This window comes from Myxocyprinus asiaticus, chromosome 44, assembly GCF_019703515.2.
Source record: "Myxocyprinus asiaticus isolate MX2 ecotype Aquarium Trade chromosome 44, UBuf_Myxa_2, whole genome shotgun sequence".
NCBI lineage: Eukaryota > Metazoa > Chordata > Actinopteri > Cypriniformes > Catostomidae > Myxocyprinus > Myxocyprinus asiaticus.
The window spans coordinates 35439996-35459355 of record NC_059387.1 but is presented as its reverse complement, the minus strand read 5'-3'; the positions used below and the strand labels follow the sequence as shown (position 1 = coordinate 35459355).

Below are 19360 nucleotides of genomic sequence, written 5' to 3'. Positions count from 1 at the left end.
CACCTTTGGGATGAATTAGAGCGAAGACTGCGAGCCAGGCCTTCTCGTCCAACATCAGTGTCTGACCTCACAAATGCGCTTCTGGAAGAATGGTCAAAAATTCCCATAAACACACTCCTAAACCTTGTGGAAAGCCTTCCCAGAAGAGTTGAAGCTGTTATAGCTGCAAAGGGTGGGCCGACGTCATATTAAACCCTATGGATTAAGAATGGGATGTCATTCAATCTTTTCATGATTGATGAAATCACTGAGCATGTTAAGAGTTTGATGGAAAGGTAATATACAACTTTAATATTTACAGTAACTATAAAAATGCATATTAATATCATGAGGTAGAACAAAAACAGACACTGAAATTATCGCACAGTACTGTGTGTGTGTGTATATATATATATGAACATATTTCAATTGAAAGAAAACAAAAAGAATATCAAAATAATAACATTGTGAGAAATGGAGTAGGTTTTGCAAAAATAAATAAATAAATAACAGAGAATGTTTTATCTCTAGGTACAATGTAGTCATCAAAAATCTGGCCAAAACTACAAGTGACATTATCCAGGGAAAAGAAGAGTTGGTGAAAAAGAAGGAGCAACAAACCAGAGAGATAGATGCAATTGAGAAGATTCTGGATGTATCTGAGGCAACACTTAAAGAAGTCTTGGATGAGATTGGCAAAACTAATGAAAATACTGAGAATCAAAAATGTGAATTACAGAATTACATTTACAGTGTAACTAAAACAAATGACATTCTGTATATTCTGGCTATGGTGCTTCCAATCATTGGACCCCTTACCAAGGTCATTTACGAAGAGGTATATTCTGCTAGTGATGCTTCTACAGTCAAAAATCTTGAGGCACAATTATCTCAACTCACTTCAGAAAAGAAGCATCTGATGGACAGGAAATTGGAGATAAATGTGACCAAATAAAAATGCATTTTTTAGATACAGCTGGAGATTCTGGTGGATTCAAATGTAGTTTGCATGCTTTCATTGTAGCTAGACTGTTGACTGGATTATAAAAGTGGGAAAAGTTTATTACACTGACACAGTGTATACTTTGGCCATTTGAAAATTGTCTGTAAAACTGTTTTGAAATGATGTGCATTTAAAAAATTACTATACAAATAAAAAAGGCTTGACTTGCTTGCAAATAAAGTTTGCATTGTTCCAACTGCAATCATGATGACTTTATTGAGCATGTATTGACAACAGTCATAAATTACTCTAAAGAAAATCACACTTGTTGCACACTTCACAGACAAAGCAGCAGACGGCTGGCGGTTTGGTTTAAACACAACACTTCCTCAAACTAGGGCTGCAAAAAAATCCGTTTTGTAACGTTTTTGAACTTGAAACTTTTTGAGTTTGACGGATTCTAATTTTTGCATAGCCAGACTTTGACTAAGGCAAAAGGTGACAGGCTAATTACCCAAGAACCAACCACGGAGACAAAACATTCTTGAACAATATGATCACAACCTAAGTTTTTTAAATTTAAAATATTGCCAATTGTCCAATCAGATAAGACAACAAAAACAAACTGTTGTACAATATTATTTAATTCATGTTTCAATAAGATTCTAAATGCAATTAAAACTCAAATTTACCCACATTTTTGTATGAATTCAATTGTTCACACCAATCATTTTCTGCACAAAATATTAAGAATTAGTTCACTCAAAAATTAAAACGAAAAATTATAATTCTGTCATCATTTACTCACTCTAATGTCATTACAAACCCCACATTCTTTCTTCAGTGGAACACAAAAGCAGATGTTAGGCAGTCACGTGTGAAGTCCCATTCAGAGGTGTTTGTTTCAGTTTGCTATAGGTATAATGATAAAATCATCCATTACACATATCAAAGGCATGTTGAAGACAAGCTAAACTTCAATAAGTGGCATGAAATGCAAGATTACATTATAGGTAATAATTTATTAAAACAGGGCACCCTAGACAAATTAAAACAGCCTCCATGTTTGCCCCGTCACCATTTAGCGCAGTTCATGAGTTGAATGTTCTGTCAGAAAGTTAATCCAGTGAATGAATGATCTTCTTTAAAATTGTAAGAAATACTGATAAAATTGATTTGAGGTGGCTTGCTGTCTGTAACTCATATATCTCTGCAAGGAGAAGAACAGAGGGGGCAAGAAAGTCAATCTTGTTCTGCACGTGTAGAAGTTTTTCATTGCTCATACCAAAGGCATGTTAAGATGAAGCAAACTTAAACTAATATGTGCAATGAATTAGATAAGGTGAGGCGAATCTGAAAAACACAAAAACATTGACATCACATGACAGCAAGCATACGTATGGCTCTCTATAAAAAATATATTTATAGAAATGTACATGAGATGCTCAGAATATTCAACAGTAAATAAAAAAAAAAGATGCTATTGTCATAGGACTAATTTGACATTAATGTAAGAAATTCTTTTAATGTTACATCATTTAAATTAAATATTTAATTGTTAACTATGTAAAATGAATATGTTATTTGTACAACTAATATCTAGAAGTCATGGCAGCTTGACATTTTAAGTTCAGTTCATTTACTGTAACATTCAAGTACATTTCTAAGAATGACGCTCAGAGTCAGATTTTCTCTTTCCAATGCTTTATTGCGTTATGAGTTCTTAACAGAAGTCTCAAAAAGAAAAAGGGTACATTACCTTATATACCTTTCAAGCATTAGTAAAATGGTTGTGGCAGAATATAATTGCTTAGAACGAGCTCGTTCCCTTAAATGCTTCACACCCTCCCATCTCTGTCTTCTTGTGCTGAGTTCCACTTATCTTGCCTATTTTCAGCATCTTTTTATCTCTCTTTCCTCGAATGCAAACAAGTATACTTTCTATTCAATGCAGACATACACAAACACATATTTTCCTTCCACAACTTGAAATTAACTAACAAAAAAGCAATGCAAATGGATAATTTCTTTAAGTTGTACAAACACACCACTTATAACAATATTAATGGTCAGTAATAAAATGTAATAATGTATTAATAATAATTGTTATTACATTAATTTAACTATATTTAATATAATTTCATTTTATGGACCATGGTGGAAGAACACTGCATTTCCTGGAGTGCTCTAATTTGCTCAATATATTAAACTATCAATATTCAAATTTCAAATTGTAAAATCTATTTTTATTAAGTTATCTGAAAATATATAATGGAATAAATTAAATAAAATAATAAATAATAATAAATAAGTGTCACTAAAAAAATGTCTTGGACTAAGGAAAAATTGTGTTGAATTTATTCAAATTGCAATTCAGTAAATTTCACTTCCTCATTCCAATTAAAATTGCAATTCAACTTCCTTTGGAGCGTGGCCATTACAATTTTTTTTCCAGCCAATTAATCTATCAAGGTCTTACTGCATAATGGCTTTTTGAGAAGGACCAGTGGGTCTTATATTCTCTAGTTTCTTTATCACACTGGCGTACTCTTGTTCCCACTTTTCTTTTGAAAGTGAGGACGGACTGATCTCCAGGAACTTGTAGGCCTCATTTGCCTGAATGCTGAAGATGCTGTTCGCTTTCATACAGTTGGAGCCAAACTTTGTCCAGCCCTGTTAAATGAAAAGTTCAGAGATCATTGTTTAAAACTTCCACACCAACAGAACTTGAGCACAAAAGTTGATCATTCTTTACCTCTTTAGCTGCGTCAATCGACTCCAGAAACTCATGTTTCAGATCGTCAAGGTACTCAATCATGTCCTCCCCAGCAAAGGTCTTCTGTTTCAGGTGGTCCAGCAGAGAACCCACTTTTTCCCAGAACTTTTGAAGCTGGATGAGAAGTTTTTGAATTCCAGACAGGCACTTCTGGACCTCATCAAGGTGAGAAACACTCGGCATTTGACCTGGAATACCAGACGAAGCAAACACGAAATTCATGTGAGATGTTTGAACATTGCACACATGCAAACATATATTCCACAAATCCATGCAAAACAAGAAAACCATTTCACCATTTTCGATATGTAATTTGGCCAAGTTCAGTTGGTTGTCCATCAGTTTATTTTGAATGTCCCACTCTTTTTCTTTCAGACGTTGTTTTTCACAGCTCAGTTGAGACAGTTCACCATCAAGAGTTTTGATCGTGGCTGCATGAGCAGTGTCAGTAACCATCTTGCAAACGAAACCAATAATATTTTCCACAAATGGCACAATCATAGAAAATATGGCAACACTTTGTCCCATGGCGGCGGCAGGTGTCAGTGCAGGTGTGCTGATCGTGCTCTTTTCCTTGGCACTGGTGATGCTGCTGATAAACTTTTGTATCTCTGAATTCTTCTTCTCAATCTCTTCCTCAGATTTTTCGATCTCTTCAGTGATGTTATGAAGGTTTTTGTCCAGCTCGTCCACGATCTTCTGAATTGCCTCCATCTCCTTGGTTAACTGCTGCTGCTTTTTCTTTGTCTCCTCCTTTTCAGTGATGATGTCACTGGTCGATGAGGCAACTTGATTGTTATGTAGATTGTACCTGAATATGCACCAAATATTAGACAATTATTATCATCAATTGTGGTATATTAAATGAACATTATGAGTACATATTGCAAATATTTAATTTGGTAATGTTTTATAATTAATATTACTATTGCATTGTTATATAGATTTTAATTTGACCTCGTTACAATTTCTTTAACATCACTTATGATGTCACGGATCCATTCTTTAGCTTTTTCAAGGAATTTCAGTGCTAATTGTGGTTTGTTCTTCTCCACTGCCACCTTCAGACAGGGGAGCAGTGATTTCACAAGGTTATCACTGGTTCCTACACACTGCAAAGACAGAAATAAGAGATTAACTTTCCATCAAAGGATAACTACGTAATGTATATATATATATATATATATATATATATATATATATATATATATATATATATATATATATATATATATATATATATATACACACACACACACACCACCGGTCAAAAGTTTTGAAACACTTTATTATAATTTTTTTTTTTTTTTTTTCACATTTTAGAATAATAGTAAAGTCATCAAAACAATGGAATAAAATAAATGGAACTATGGGAATTATGTTGTGACTAAACAAAATCCAAAATAAATCAAAACTGTGTTATATTTGAGCATCTTCAAAGTAGTCACCCTTTGCCTAGATTTTGAGACATGTACTCTTGACATTTTCTCAACCAACTTCTTGAGGTTTCACCCTGGGATGCTTTTTAAACAGTATTGAAGGAGTTCCCATCTATGTTGGGCACTTATTTACATTTAAGCATACGCCTTCAGATCAAAAGATTTTTAAGATCATGAGAAACATTTCAGTCAAGTGTTTCAAAACTTTTGACCGGTAGTGTGTGTATATATATATATATATATGTTTGAGTAAAATGAAAATTTTTGTTTTATTCTATAAAGTGCTGACAACATTTCTCCCAAATTCCAAATAAAAATATTGTCATTTAGAGCATTTATTTGCAGAAAATGACAAAAAAGATGTCGTGTTTTCAGACCTCGAATAATGCAAAGAAAACAAGTTAATATTCATTATTAATCAACACAATATTAATGTTTTAACTTAGAGTTCAGAAATCAATATTTGCTGGAATAACCCTGATTTTCAATCACAGCTTTCATGCGTCTTGGCATGCTCTCTACCAGTCTTTCACATTGCTGTTGGGTGACGTTATGCCACTCCTGGGGCAAAAATTCAAGCAAAGGAATAAAACAAATCAAACAAACAATAAAAAATATTAGTAACTATTGGTGTTGATTTGTGCAGATATCTGATAGTTTCAAAAAGTAACTATTGACGCCACTGACGTGCACAGAATTGGGGCTTCAGGGGTGTAAGACCCTGCCCCTTTCATTCACAAATCTAAAGGTGCCCTTCACAAATGTAAAAGTGCCTGAGGTGCATTTAAGAGTGCAGAGATTTAAGCGGAGGTGTCTTTACCCAATATACCCAATATAGTGTACAGTATATTAACATTTAACAGCTGTCCTTTTAAAAACAACAATTCTTTAGAAGAATAAAGAAAACACAACACATTTCCTAGTGTATGTTTGATTTTACAACCCCAATTCCGAAAAAGTTGGGACAGTATGAAAAATGCTAATAAAACAAAAAAGGAGTGATTTGTAAATTATATTCACCCTTTGCTATATTTAAAGCACTACAACTACACATTATATGATGTTTTTCCTTGTGAATTTCATTGTTTTTTGAAAATGTACAGTAATTTCAAATCAGATGATTGCAACACGCTCCAAAAAAGTTGAGACAATCGAGTGTAACTGTGTAACATCACCATTTCTTCTAATAACACTTATTAAGCATTTGGATACTGAAGATACAAGTTTGTTAAGTTTAGAAAGTGGAATTTTCCCCCAATCATCCATTATGTAGTTTTTTAGCTGCACAATTGTACGGGGTCTTCGTTGCTGTATGGTGTGTTTCATAATGCATCACACATTCTCAATTGGAGATGGTCAGGACTGCAGGCATGCCAATCTAGCACCTGCACTCTCTGCTTACACAGCCATGCACTTGAAATCCGGGCAGTATGTGGTTTGCAGTTGTCCTGCTGGAAAACGCAGGGATGTCCCTGGAAAAGACGGTGCTGGATGGCAGTATATGTTGCTCCAAAATTTGTACATATCTGTCTGTATTAATGGTGCCCTCACAGATGTGCGAGTTACCCATGCCATGGGCACTGACACACCCCTGGCCCATACAGACACTGGCTTTTGGACCTGATGCTGATAACAGCTTGGATGGCCCTTTTCTTCTTTGGCCTGGAGAACACAACAGCTGTGTTTTTCAAATTTTTTTTGGAAATGTGGAGTCTTCAGGCCAAAAAACACAGTTCCACTGTTCAACTTTCCATCTAAGATGAGACCGAGCCCAGAGAAGTCGGCAGTGCTTCTGGACAGTGTTGATGTATGGCTTCTCCTTTACATAGTAAAGTCTTAACTTTCATCTGTGGATGCAGCGGCGAGTGGTGTTGAGTAACAAAGGTTTACTAAAGTAATCCCAAGCCCATGTTCATGATATCCATTACAGATGAATGATGTTTTTTAAGACAGTGACGTCTGAGGGATCAGATAACACGTGCATTCAGAAGTGGTTTTCGTTTTGCCCTTTACGCACCGAGATTCGACAAGATTCCTTGAATTTTTTAATTATATTGTGCACTGTAGAGGGTGAAATACCCAAAATCCTTCCAATTTGTTTTTGGGGAACATTGTTCTCAAAGTGCTGGATTATTTGCAGATTAAGTCTCGAATGATCTTTGCTCTTGAAGGACTAGGCTGTTTTTGGAGGCTCCTTATATACTATGACACGACTGCCTCACTTGTTTAACATCTCCTGTTTCACTGTTTCCTGTTATTAGTCTTAAATTGCCCCTGTCTCAACATTTTTGGAGTGTGTTGTAATCATCTGATTTGAAATTACTGTACATTTTCAAAAAACAATGAAATTCACAAGGAAAAACATCATATGATGTGTACTTGTAGTGCTTTCAATAAAGCAAGGGGTGAATATAATTTACAAATCACTCCTTTTTGTTTTTATCAGAATTTTTCATACTGTCCCAACTTTTTCAGAATTGGGGTTATATGTATTTATAGCATACACACTAAACCAAAGTATAAATGTATCTGGATATAATAATGTTGTTGGAAAATGAAAACAGGAATACCTTCAGCAGAACAGCCTCAGATGATCCAAAGAGAAGTTGGGTTTCTACAGCTCGCTCTCTGAGGATTCGCTCCAGTTTTGGGAACTTACCCAGACACAGGTAAGAGAGATGATAGAGCAGAGCTACACGCTCAGCTGCTGGAAGAAGCTCCTGGATGAACTCTGGGCTCCATGCAGAGTCACTGAGAACAAGGTCTAACATACCAGAAATTAGTGAAAATTAAAGACATTTGATACCGCTTTTCCACTGAAATGGCCCTGGTTCACATGCTGGAGCCTGTGCTTGGCTAGTTCTTGGCTGGGGCAATCTGGAGCCTATCGCTAACCGGGTGTGTTTTTCGACTGACTTGAACCGAACGCTGACGTAATGAGTTACGCGACTACCTAACCTGCCCACAAACAAACATGACACAGCTAAACTGGGGAATTATGAACTGACAGTGAAATCAGTTTTTTTGCCATAGCGTATACAGAAATTTTATGTTTACAACGTTTTAATAGAGATTTCTGCTAGTTTACTTAACAACCAGATTTGCAAATTATGAGAAGATGGTGATCCCCTTATTGAACAAAAACAATGCACAAAATAAGATGAGAAGACTGTGAGGAAAGTTAGCGAAGCTGGCAAATGTAATATGTTTTACCGAGATCAGCTGCAAAGGACACTGTCTCGAGCGTGACTGTCGTTGATCTCGATGCTCCGGTTAAATGACTTGTTGATCACCAGTCTTCAGAGTTCGATTGGCTATAAATCCGCTATGCGCTGTCATCATCCTCTGCTCCGCAATCTGTCATTTAAATTTGACAACTCTTCATTTTCTAATGCAAATATCTCCAAAAGTTGAACACATAGAAGACTGCAACCACTCTCATCTTGACTAGTCTGATTTATGAATTTTGATAATCACAAAATTATGTGTTTGCAGAATGTGACCTCTCAAAACCTATACTACACTGATTTTTCAGGAAAACTGTTGATCCAGAACTAAAAAAGAGTTAGGAAACAAAAACTGATCAATTCACAAATCATGAAGGTCTATTTGAGCTTACTGTGACCTATGAAGATGGTCAGTTTTTAGAATTATAAGCTGATTTCTCTGATGGCTTTATCCATTGACACAGCCTATATTGTTACTATTACACAAGGGGGGTAGAGCAGTAAGACGCAATCAAACACAACCAAATGTGATTGTGAAAGTTTTCACAAATCAGGCTCTATCTAATACTAAAGTGAATTTGCATGAAACCAGATTACGTGTTTAATGGAAATAGCTGTTAAATGTGAAGAGCGCATATTTTATTATATTTATAATATTTCAGACTGGTCAAGATGAGAGTGGTTTCAGTCTTCTATGTGTTCAACTTTTGGAGCTATTTGCATTAGAAAATGAAGAGTTGTACAATTTAAATGACAGATTGCGGAGTGAAGGATGATGTCATCTGAATTCACAAATCATGAAGAATCACATGCAACATTATTTACGTCTATGGCAGCGCATAACGGATTTATAGCCAATCAATGTCTGAATTTGAAACCGTAATCTATCTTTACCCCCTGACGTAATCGGTTCCAGTGTAAAGACCAGCTAGCTGTTGGGGCTGGTGTGGAACCAACTTTTCTGTCCCGTAACTGCCTTTACTGAAGTGGAAACACGCGGAACAGTCCGAGAACTTGCACGGGGCCAGGAACCTACCCCCAAACCATGTCGGTGGAAAAGGGCTATGGTTCTGTCTAATGATTCCATTTTAGTGAACAACAGAGCTGTTCAGTTTGTTGTTCTAAATCCTGAAGGGAATCAGCCTAGCAAAGTCTTGCAGTAGTTGAAGTCCTAATGCAACAACTTGATAGCAACACATGGTTTAAAAAAAAAAAAAAAAAAATCTAAATTCATGTTTGAGGAATGACTGTGTAAGAACAAAATGTGAAAGACTCTTTAAGTGATATTAAAGGAATTTCCAAGTTCAATACAAGTTAATTTCAATCAACAGCATTTATGACAAAATACTGATAAAAACAAAAATTTATTTCAACTCGTCCCTCGTTTTCTTTTAAAAAAAGCACAGATCTGTGTTCCAGTGAGACACTTACATTGGAAGTCAATGGGGTCAATCCGTAATCGTTAAAATACTGTTTCAAAAGTAAACACACAAGACATAAACAATATGTGTGTTAACATGATTTTACTACGATAAAATCACTTACTAATGCATCTGTGTAAAGTTATAGACAACTTTACAACTTTTTGTTAAAGCTGTAAACCGTAAAACTCTAAAATGACCTCATCGTCGCCCCGCCTCTTAGGGCTGCACTTCAGCCAGGCTCACGACGGGAGTTGGGCAGGAGAGCTGAGAAGATGTGCATAATTAATAAGCCTCATTCTGAAGTGGTGGATAAAGCACACCTGATGTGAATAATGCTTCATCACCGCTGTCTTTAAAGCGCACCTCTTCTCGGGGAGTCGGCTTCAAATCTCCATGTGTGCACACACTGGCATCCTTGCACGCCCAGGGCCAGAGCTGGGAGGATTTGGACAAGTTGGATGTGCCACCGGACCCGCTCCTTGGACCCCCGGCGTGAGTTAAATGTGTCGCCAGGGGAGAACAGCACATGTCGCGGCCAATGGGCTAGAGGCTGGGACCCTTCCCCTCTCACCTGTTGCGGGCCTGGGAAGACAGGCAGCCAAGGATGCCGCTGCCCCTCACACTGTGGACCGAGGAGGGGAGTGTGTGCGGCCAATGGACCCAGCTCATGCCTGGGTCATTCCTTAGACATTTCCCCACCACAGGGGTGGAGAATGCGGGCACTTTTGTGGGCAGAGATGGCACAGTTGGGCACCAACAGTGACGTCACACTTCCTCTCATTCACCAGTTAGATGGAAAGCCTGGAGTGGGACAGAGAGAACACGGGGACAGCCTCCCAGCTGCAGCAAAAGGGTAAGTGGCATTTAATAAGCATTTAACCTGTGGCTGGCTGAGGCTGTCATATTAATTCATGTTTTTTCTCTGCTCCCACCCGGGTGCGAGTGAGAGGGAGAGCTGACCTGGAGAGATATCCCCCATGCGTCCACTCTGACCATAGGGCCTGTTTGAGGAAGTAGCATTCCCGTGTGGGCGGTTAAAGAGTGTGTACCTCCAGCTCTCAACTCCATGGTTGGATACGAGCATGGGAGGAGGTGCCGATGGGGTGATGCTTTGAGGGGGGGAGATGTGGCAGAATGATCCGCCCCTCCCTCTTGTCATCATCACCCTGCTTATTAGGGCCGGCCTTAAGCCAGGCTCATGACGGGATTTGGGCAGGAGAGCTGAGAAGAGGTGCATAATTAACAAGCCTCATTCTGACAGAGGTGGATGAAGCACACCTGATGTGAATAACTCTTCATCACCACTGTCTTTAAAACGCAGAGTGCACCTCTTCTCAGGGAGTCCGCGCACGCCCAGGACCAGAGCTGGGAGGGTTCGGACAAGTTGGATGTGCCGCCGAACCTGCTCCTTGGACCCCCGGCACGAGTTAAATGTGTCGGCAGGGGAGAACAGCACACATCGCGGCCGACGGGCTAGAGGCCGGGCTGCCTTCCACTCTCACCTGCCACGGGCCTGGGAAAACAGGCCGCCAAGGACACCACCGCCCCTAACACCTTGGATGCAGGAGGGGAGTGTGTGCGGCCGACGGACCCAGCTCATGCCTGGGCCATTCCTTAGACACTCCCCCGCCCTTCACGGAGCCCCATCTCACCACTTGGATGCCAGATTCCCCCTTGTCAAGTCGGACAGTTTTCTCTTCTGGTAGTGGATCAGCCGCTACGAGATCAAAGGCAGATATCGCTCAAGTGCTCATTTAATTCCCCCCATAAGACATGTCTTTCCATAAATATTTTGTTTAATAAAGACACGTATTTTAGATATTTCAGAAATATGTTACCAATCACATATACCATACAAAGATTGCACTCTCAGAATGTTGGGAATATTCCCATATAATTTATACACATAAAAACATGATATTTGAGATAAAAAAAAAATCAAACATTTGAAAAGAGAACAAAACATCACAGTTGTTTAAGCCAATGAGCATTAAGCTGTGTCATCAGCAAGTCATTTCCCATCGTGCTTGCAGTTCGCACAGCTCAGAAAATGCAACTGCACCACCTCGCTCTCGTGGGAGTATTTTTAACATCTGTTATCATGATATCACAGCAATTTGGACAGATTTCTAACCGGCATGCACCTGTCGGTGATCACCGGTGAGATAAAAGTAAACTCCCTGTTCTATGCAAACATACACAAACACATATTTTTACATGCCACAAATCCTAATAAAGCTTAACTTGTATTGATTTTCCTTTTACTCATTAATGAAAATTCTAAACCAAAAAACCCATTTGAAATTCCAGACGGAGCCTATGGCAAATCAGCCTTCCAGGCTGGCCAACAAATTGGCATTGTAACAGAACAGCTTTATAGGTTAATACTGCAACACTAAACAAATAAATGTTGGCTTTTGGTTTTTACTTCTTTAAACTCAAAATATTAATGGGGCCTGATCTCATGAAAATTATGTGACTGTGGTGGCATTTTTGCAAAAATGATGGTGGTTCATTACACATATTGCTGCAGTTTCCAGGTGAAATGTCCACTAAGGGGCTCTAAAAGTGAGTTAAATGTTCCCTAAACAGATAAGGTTTATAAGGTTAATGCTCTATTGAGTTTTAAATCAACAAAACCAACCTCCCTACCCAAAATATTAAACCTAAACCCAACCAATAGTATCAGAAAAGCAAATGTGAGATAAAAACACAATTGTGTCATTTTCTGGTGCATCCATGACACTTTCAGCTCACATGCTCTGCTGGTCTCGAATCCCAGTCTTTCGCGTTCAAAGTCCAATGCACTATCAACTGCTCTACTGTGCATTCACGTCAGAATCAGAATCAGAATCAGAATGAGCTTTATTGCCAAGTATGCTTACACATACAAGGAATTTGTCTTGGTGACAGGAGCTTCCAGTGTACAACAATACAAAAACAATACAAAAACATCAGCAAGACATAGATAATAATAAAAAATAAAAAATAATTATACACATACGAACAGACACACCCATACATACATACACACATACACATGGGTAGTGCAAATCTAATACAATCTGTTATGTACAGTGCAAATACAAATCTGTTATATACAGTGCAAATGTTTTTTTGTTTTTTTTCAGAGGAATGTAATGGCAGAATGTGTTGGATAAATATAAGAAAGACTAAACTGTGTATTGCACATAATTATTGCTCAATGGGGCAGTTTTAACTGTTCATGAGATGGATAGCCTGAGGGAAAAATACTGTTCCTGTGCCTGACAGTTCTGGTGCTCAGAGCTCTGAAGCGTCGGCCAGAAGGCAACAGTTCAAAAATGTAGTGGGCAGGGTGAATGGGGTCCAGAATGATTTTTACAGCCTTTTTCATCACTCTGGAAGTGTATAGTTCTTGAAGGGGGGGCAGGGGGCAACCAATAATTCTCTCAGCAGTCCAAACTGTCCTTTGTAGTCTTCTGATGTCTTATTTCATAGCTGAACCAAACCAGACAGTTGCAGACAGTTAAAGTGCAGAGGACAGACTTAATGACTGCTGAGTAGAACTGTATCAGCAGCACCTGTGGCAGGTTAAATGTTCTCTGCTGGCGAAGGAAGTACAACCTCTGCTGGGCCTTTTTCACAATGGAGTCAATGTGGGTCTCCCACTTCAGGTCCTGTGAGATGGTAGTGCCCAGGAACCTGAATGACTCCACTGCTGCCACAGTGCTGTTTAGAATGGTGAGGGGGGTCAGTGTTGGGGTGTTCCTCCTAAAGTCCACAATCATCTCCACCGTTTTGAGCGTGTTCAGCTCAAGGTTGTTTTGACTGCACTAGACAGCCAGCTGTTCAACCTCCCTTCTGTATGCAGACTCATCGTCATCTCGGATGGGGCCGATGACAGTGGTGTCATTTGCAAACTTCAGGAGCTTGACAGAGTGGTCCTTGGTGATGCAGTCACTGGTGTAGAGGGAGAAGTGTAGTGGGGAGAGCACACATCCCTGGGGAGCACCAGTGCTGATTGTACAGGTGCTGGAAGTGAATTTCCCCTGTCTCACAAGCTGCTGCCTGTCTGTCAGAAAGTTGGTAATCCACTGATAGACATGGGAACAGAGAGTTGGTGTAATTTATTCTGGAGTATAGCTGGAATGATGGTGTTCAAAGCTGAACTGAAGTCCACAAAAAGGATCCTTGCATATGTTCCTGGTCTGTCCAGATGTTGCAGGATATGATGCAATCCCATGTTGACTGCATCATCCACAGACCTGTTTGCTCGATAAGCAAATTGAAGGGGATCTAGAAAGGGTCCAGTGATGTTCTTCAGGTGGACCAACACCAGTCTCTCAAATGATTTCATGACCACAGACGTCAGGGCGACAGGTCTGTAGTCATTAAGTCCTGTGATTTTTGGTTTCTTTGGGATAGGAATAATGATTGAGCATTTGAAGCAGCTTGGGACTTCACACTGCTCCAGTAATCTATTGAAGATCTGTGTGAAGATGGGGGCCAGCTGGTTAGCACAGGATCTAAGACATGCAGGTGGGTGTGGGGTGTGAGATTGGGCCTTTCAAATCTACAGTAGAACACATTCAGGTCATCAGCCAGTTGTTGGTTCTGGCAGCAGATGTGTTTGTGTTAGTGTGTGTGTGTGTGTGTGTGTGTGTGTGTGTGTGTGTGTGTGTGTATGTGGGCAGGTTTAAGTGGTTTATGAGGACTTTATAAACTGGTAATTACAAGGGTATTTTGCTATAAATGTGGTTTATGAGGACATTTCTAGTGTCCCCATAATTCAAATCACTTAAAAAACAAACTAAACGATGTTTTATTGAAAATGTAAAAATGCAGAAAGTTTTTTGTGAGGGTTAGGTTTAGGGGTAGGGTTAGGGTGTGTTGTGTGTATATGTGTGTATATGTGTGTATATGTGTGTGTGAGGGTTAGGTTTAGGGGTAGGGTTAGGGTTAGGGGATAGTGTGTGTATGTATGTGTGTGTGTGTGTGTGTGTGTGTGTGTGTGTGTATGTGTGTGTGTATGTATGTGTGTGTGTGTGTGTGTGTGTGTGTGTGTGTGTGTGTGTATGTGTGTGTGTGTGTGTGTGTGTATGTGTGCGTGTGTGTGTGTGTGTGTGTATGTGTGTGTGTGCGTGTGTATGTGTGTATGTGTGTGTGTATGTATGTGTGTGTGTGTGTGTGTGTGTGTGTGTGTGTGTGTGTGTATGTGTGTGTGTATGTATGTGTGTGTGTGTGTGTGTGTGTGTGTGTGTGTGTGTGTGTGTGTGTGTGTGTGTGTGTGTGTGTGAGATCAGGCAAAAAATGTTCATTTTACTCAAACATATACCTATAAATAGTAAATCCAGAGAAATTGATAATATTGCAGTGGTCTCTTCATTTTTTCCAGAGCTGTATATACTGTATATATTTATATAGGGATTTTCATGGGTCAAAAATGGTTTTCGGTGGTGGCCCACGTACATGTTCATCGCGATGCATTTATTTTCCATAATTGCAATTAATATTTAAGAAGAGTACTTCATGTTTGTAATTAATATTATTTATTTTGATCATCTGAGCATCTAGAGACTTCTGAATTCAACAGTGTTATTTTGTACTTTAAGGTGCTGTGGGAAATCAAACTAACTTAACACCTTATTTTTATTGGGCTCGTTATAATATTCATGAGTTAACCAACTTTACTGATTTGGGATTGTGTTTCTGTAGTAAATATGTTTGTTTCCTTCTCCATAACTGATATTACCTACTTTGTTAATTATGTCAGCATACATTTATAAAGCTCTTCCTTATGATCAATACCTGATAATACCTTTTTAATGGATTCTTGTTTCAGAGTAAAAGTTAAGAACAGGTTTGAGACTAAATAATTAGAGATAGAGGGTTCCAGCAATGGTAGACCTCCCTCTTTTATTTATCTTCTGCAAGCAAAAAGCCAAATATACCTATTTAGCAGTACAATACTGCGAGTACCGTGGACCAGACCTCTTAGATAACATAGGCATTCCCTTTGTCAGTGTACTGTGCATCCGTTGCAAAATAAATAAAGGCCAAATAAATTTGCAAAGATTTCAAACAAACTTCTTTCACGTTGTCATTATGGGGTATTATTTGTAGAATTTTTAGGAAAATAATTAATTTAATCCATTTTGGAATAAGGCTGTAACATAACAAAATGTGGAAAAAGTGAAGTGCTGTGAATACTTTCCGGATGAACTGTACATACAGCACAAACATTTCTAACTTTCTTTGACCTAATATAGGTATCATCTGCCTTCGTACAACACATCTTTCAACACAGAATGTGGCTAGATGGCATCTAGCTCATAGTCACACAAAACCTTTCCTTCTATGGCACCTCTAATCTCATCTAGTTTTCAATTTACATATTTTCTCATTTTTCCAAGAGTCTAAACCCCTATGTGATTTAAAGGAGTTGAGCACTCCATTTCTCCCAAAAACTCTTAATAATTTAGGAATCCAAACCAGGCCAGGTTGTGTCCAACATCCAACATAATGATCAAACATCATTATAACAGAAAATATATTAAAATTTTTACATGGCTTTCTTCATAATACTTGCCCTTATTTTTTACCATAGTTCACACCTTGGATTGCTCCTCAGTTGTTAGTTTCAGTAGTTTGTATGTTAATATAATCTTGTGTTGAAGCAGTAAACGTATTTGGCTTGCTGTCCATATACTGGAGGGCTCGGAGCTCGAGACTTGATTTGAGACCTGATTACCCAATTGGTGTCAAGGGGATCTGCCAATAACCCTTTGTCAAATCCAGTGTCTAATAAAATCGAGCGGTGCCCAACCGATTGAGCAAATCATCAACGTGAGGCATTGGGTATGTGTCAAATTTAGACACCGCGTTGACTTTCTATAATCCACACAGAACCGTACAGACCCATCGCTCTTAGGAACTAGAACAACCGGGCTGGACCAATCGCTGTGGGATTCCTCTTTTACCCCCATATCGAGCATTGCATCCAATTCTTCCCGGACAATTTTCTTTTTGTGCTCGGGCAATCGGTAGGGACAGCTACGTACCACCACCCCCGGCTCGGTCTTGATGTGGTGCTGGATGAGGTTCATACGACCCATTAGAAGGGAAAACACATCTGCAAACTCCTGTTGCAACTTGGCAACCTCTGCGAGTTGATATGGTGAGAGGTGGTCTCCGCAAGTGACCGGGGTGAAATGATTGTGTTTTGTATTCATTTCCAGCCCGAGCTCCTCCCTCTCTGGAACTACCATAGCCAACGTTACAGCGACCGCCTCCCTCCACAATTTCAGGAGGTTGAGGTGAAATATTTGACGTGCACCCCCTCTATCGGTTCGCTTTACCTCATAATTGAGATCCCCCCCCTCGTCGTGTGACCTCAAAGGGTCCTTGCCACTTGGTAAGTAATTTGGAGCTCGATGTAGGGAGTAATACGAGTACCTTATCTCCCGGTGCAAATTCCCATAGCCGAGTTCCCCGTTATACAGTCGGCTCTGTCGTTCTTGAGCTTGGAGAAAATTCTCCTGTGTTAGTTGCCCCAGAGTGTGGTGGTTTGCTCTAAGATCTAGAACGCATTGAATTTCATTCTTACTGTTTGAAGGTCCCTCCTCCCAAGCTTTGCGTATGACATCAAGCATGCTGCACGGGCGCCGCCCATATAGCAGCTCGAATGGGGAAAACCCAGTGGAGGCCTGCGGGACCTCTCATACTATGAATAACAGGGGATTGAGCCACTTATCCCAATTTCTAGCATCCTTGTTCACGAACTTACGAATCATGTTTTTAAGGGTTTTATTAAATCGTTCCACCAGGCCATCTGTTTGTGGATGGTAAATGCTGGTGCGGATCGATTTAATGCCCAATAATTCGTAAAGCTCGCATAGTGTCCGTGACATAAAGGCTGTGCCCTGATCGGTGAGGATTTCTTTCGGAATCCCCACCCGGGTGATTATTTTGAAGAGTGCCTCCGCAACACTACGTGCTGAGATGTTGCGCAGAGGCACTGCTTCCGGATATCGCATTGCATAGTCCACTAGGACTAATACAAAGCGATGTCCATGTGCTGACCACTCTAATGACCCGACGAGGTCCATTCCAATTCTCTCGAAGGGGACCTCGATCAACGGAAGGGGGCGCAATGGCACTTTTGGGGTGGCCGGCGGATTCACCAGCTGACATTCACGGCAAGCCGCATACCACCTGTGGACATCGCCGCCAATGCCCGGCCAATAAAAACGGGCTATTAGACGGTTCAGTGTTTTTTTTTCCCCTAGATGACCCGCCATGGGATTATAATGAGCCGCCTGGAACACCATTTCCCGACGGCTCCACAGTATTAAGAGCTGGGTTGTATCTTCCTTTGTTTGAATGTCCTGCGTCACTCTATACAACCACACAATTGCGAAATAGGGATATGAAAGTGTGACATTTGGCTAGAGTTGTTGACCATCGATCACTCTCAAAAGGCGTGCTTGAGGGTTTCATCTCGTGACTGCACCAAAGGGAAATCCCCTTCGGGAAATCCCCTGAGGATGGGAAGGGCTGCAGCCTCTACCCCCCCCCTCCCCCACGTCACCTTGATGTGGAGCAGATGAAGATGGCCCCGGCTCCGCCTCCCCTGCCAGAGCATCGCACATTTCACATCTTTGGAATGCTCTCGGGAGGCTATTTCCAGGTTATTTCCAGTCATGACAGTGCAGCTCCTATTTACTTATTACTTATCTTAAATATGAATTGCAATTATGGAAAAAAAAACTGCATTGCGATGAACGTGTACATGGGCCACCACCGAAAACCTTTTTTTTTTTTTTCTGCCTAATTTGGAATGCCCATTTCCCAATGCACTCTAAGTCCTCGTGATGGCGTAGTGACTCAATCCGGGTGGCGGAGAATGAATCTCAGTTGCCTCCGCATCTGAGACCATCAATCCATGCATCTTATCACATGGCTTGTTGAGCGTGTTGCCGCGGAGACATAGCGCATGTGGAGGTTTCATGCCATCCACCGCGGCATCTACGCACAACTCACCACGTACCCCACAAAGAGCGAACCACATTGTGGCGACCACGAGGAGGTTACCCCATGTGACTCTACCCTCCCTAGCAACCGGGCCAATTTGGTTGATTAGGAGACCTGGCTGGAGTCACTCAGCATGCCCTGGGATTCGAACTCGTGAACTCCAGGGGTAGTAGTCAGTGTCTTTACCACTGAGCTACCCAGGCCCCCCTAAAGAACATATTTTACAGCAGTAAAATCTGACAATGCTGGTATCATAAATTGTGCTTCATTACCTCAGATTATGAAAAAAAATTATAAACTAATGCGCATGCATGCTTTCCAGTTGATTGTTAGGCAATATCTGTATCTAAAAGGTGATTGACTCTTTTATCTCTAAGGCGGGACTTCCTTTTTCATCTGTTGACCATTGGGTGCTCAGAGCTCCTTCAAATTTCTCCCATTCATTTTAATAAAAGTGGCCCATCTCTGCTAAATAATCTCAGATCCTGTTTCCTAATCGCCAACAGTAATTACTCGCCAGTGGCTAATAAAATCTACATTTTAGTTGCATAGGCAAT

The 19360-nt window shown here is 40.0% G+C and overlaps 1 protein-coding gene across 1 annotated transcript; it reads right to left on the bottom strand.

The window, feature by feature from the left end:
• Positions 1 to 3397: 3397 nt before the first annotated feature.
• LOC127434557 (uncharacterized) lies at positions 3398 to 7908 on the bottom strand. Its single transcript, XM_051687365.1, has 5 exons — positions 7708 to 7908; positions 4656 to 4810; positions 3995 to 4509; positions 3678 to 3886; positions 3398 to 3595 (listed from the first exon to the last, which is right to left on the bottom strand). The coding sequence occupies exons 1-5, from the start codon at positions 7906 to 7908 to the stop codon at positions 3398 to 3400; spliced, it is 1278 nt and encodes a 425-aa protein (XP_051543325.1).
• Between the last annotated feature and the right edge of the window lie 11452 nt (positions 7909 to 19360).

Bases quoted from the DNA above. Each gene is read 5' to 3' on its own strand.
- LOC127434557 (XM_051687365.1), bottom strand. From the start codon at position 7,908: ATGTTAGACCTTGTTCTCAGTGACTCTGCATGGAGCCCAGAGTTCATC. The intron at 4,811-7,707 runs GTATTCCTGTTT...CTGTCTTTGCAG, and splicing joins CTGAGGCTGTTCTGCTGAAG to TGTGTAGGAACCAGTGATAA. The intron at 3,596-3,677 runs GTAAAGAATGAT...TTCATTTAACAG, and splicing joins CGATTGACGCAGCTAAAGAG to GGCTGGACAAAGTTTGGCTC.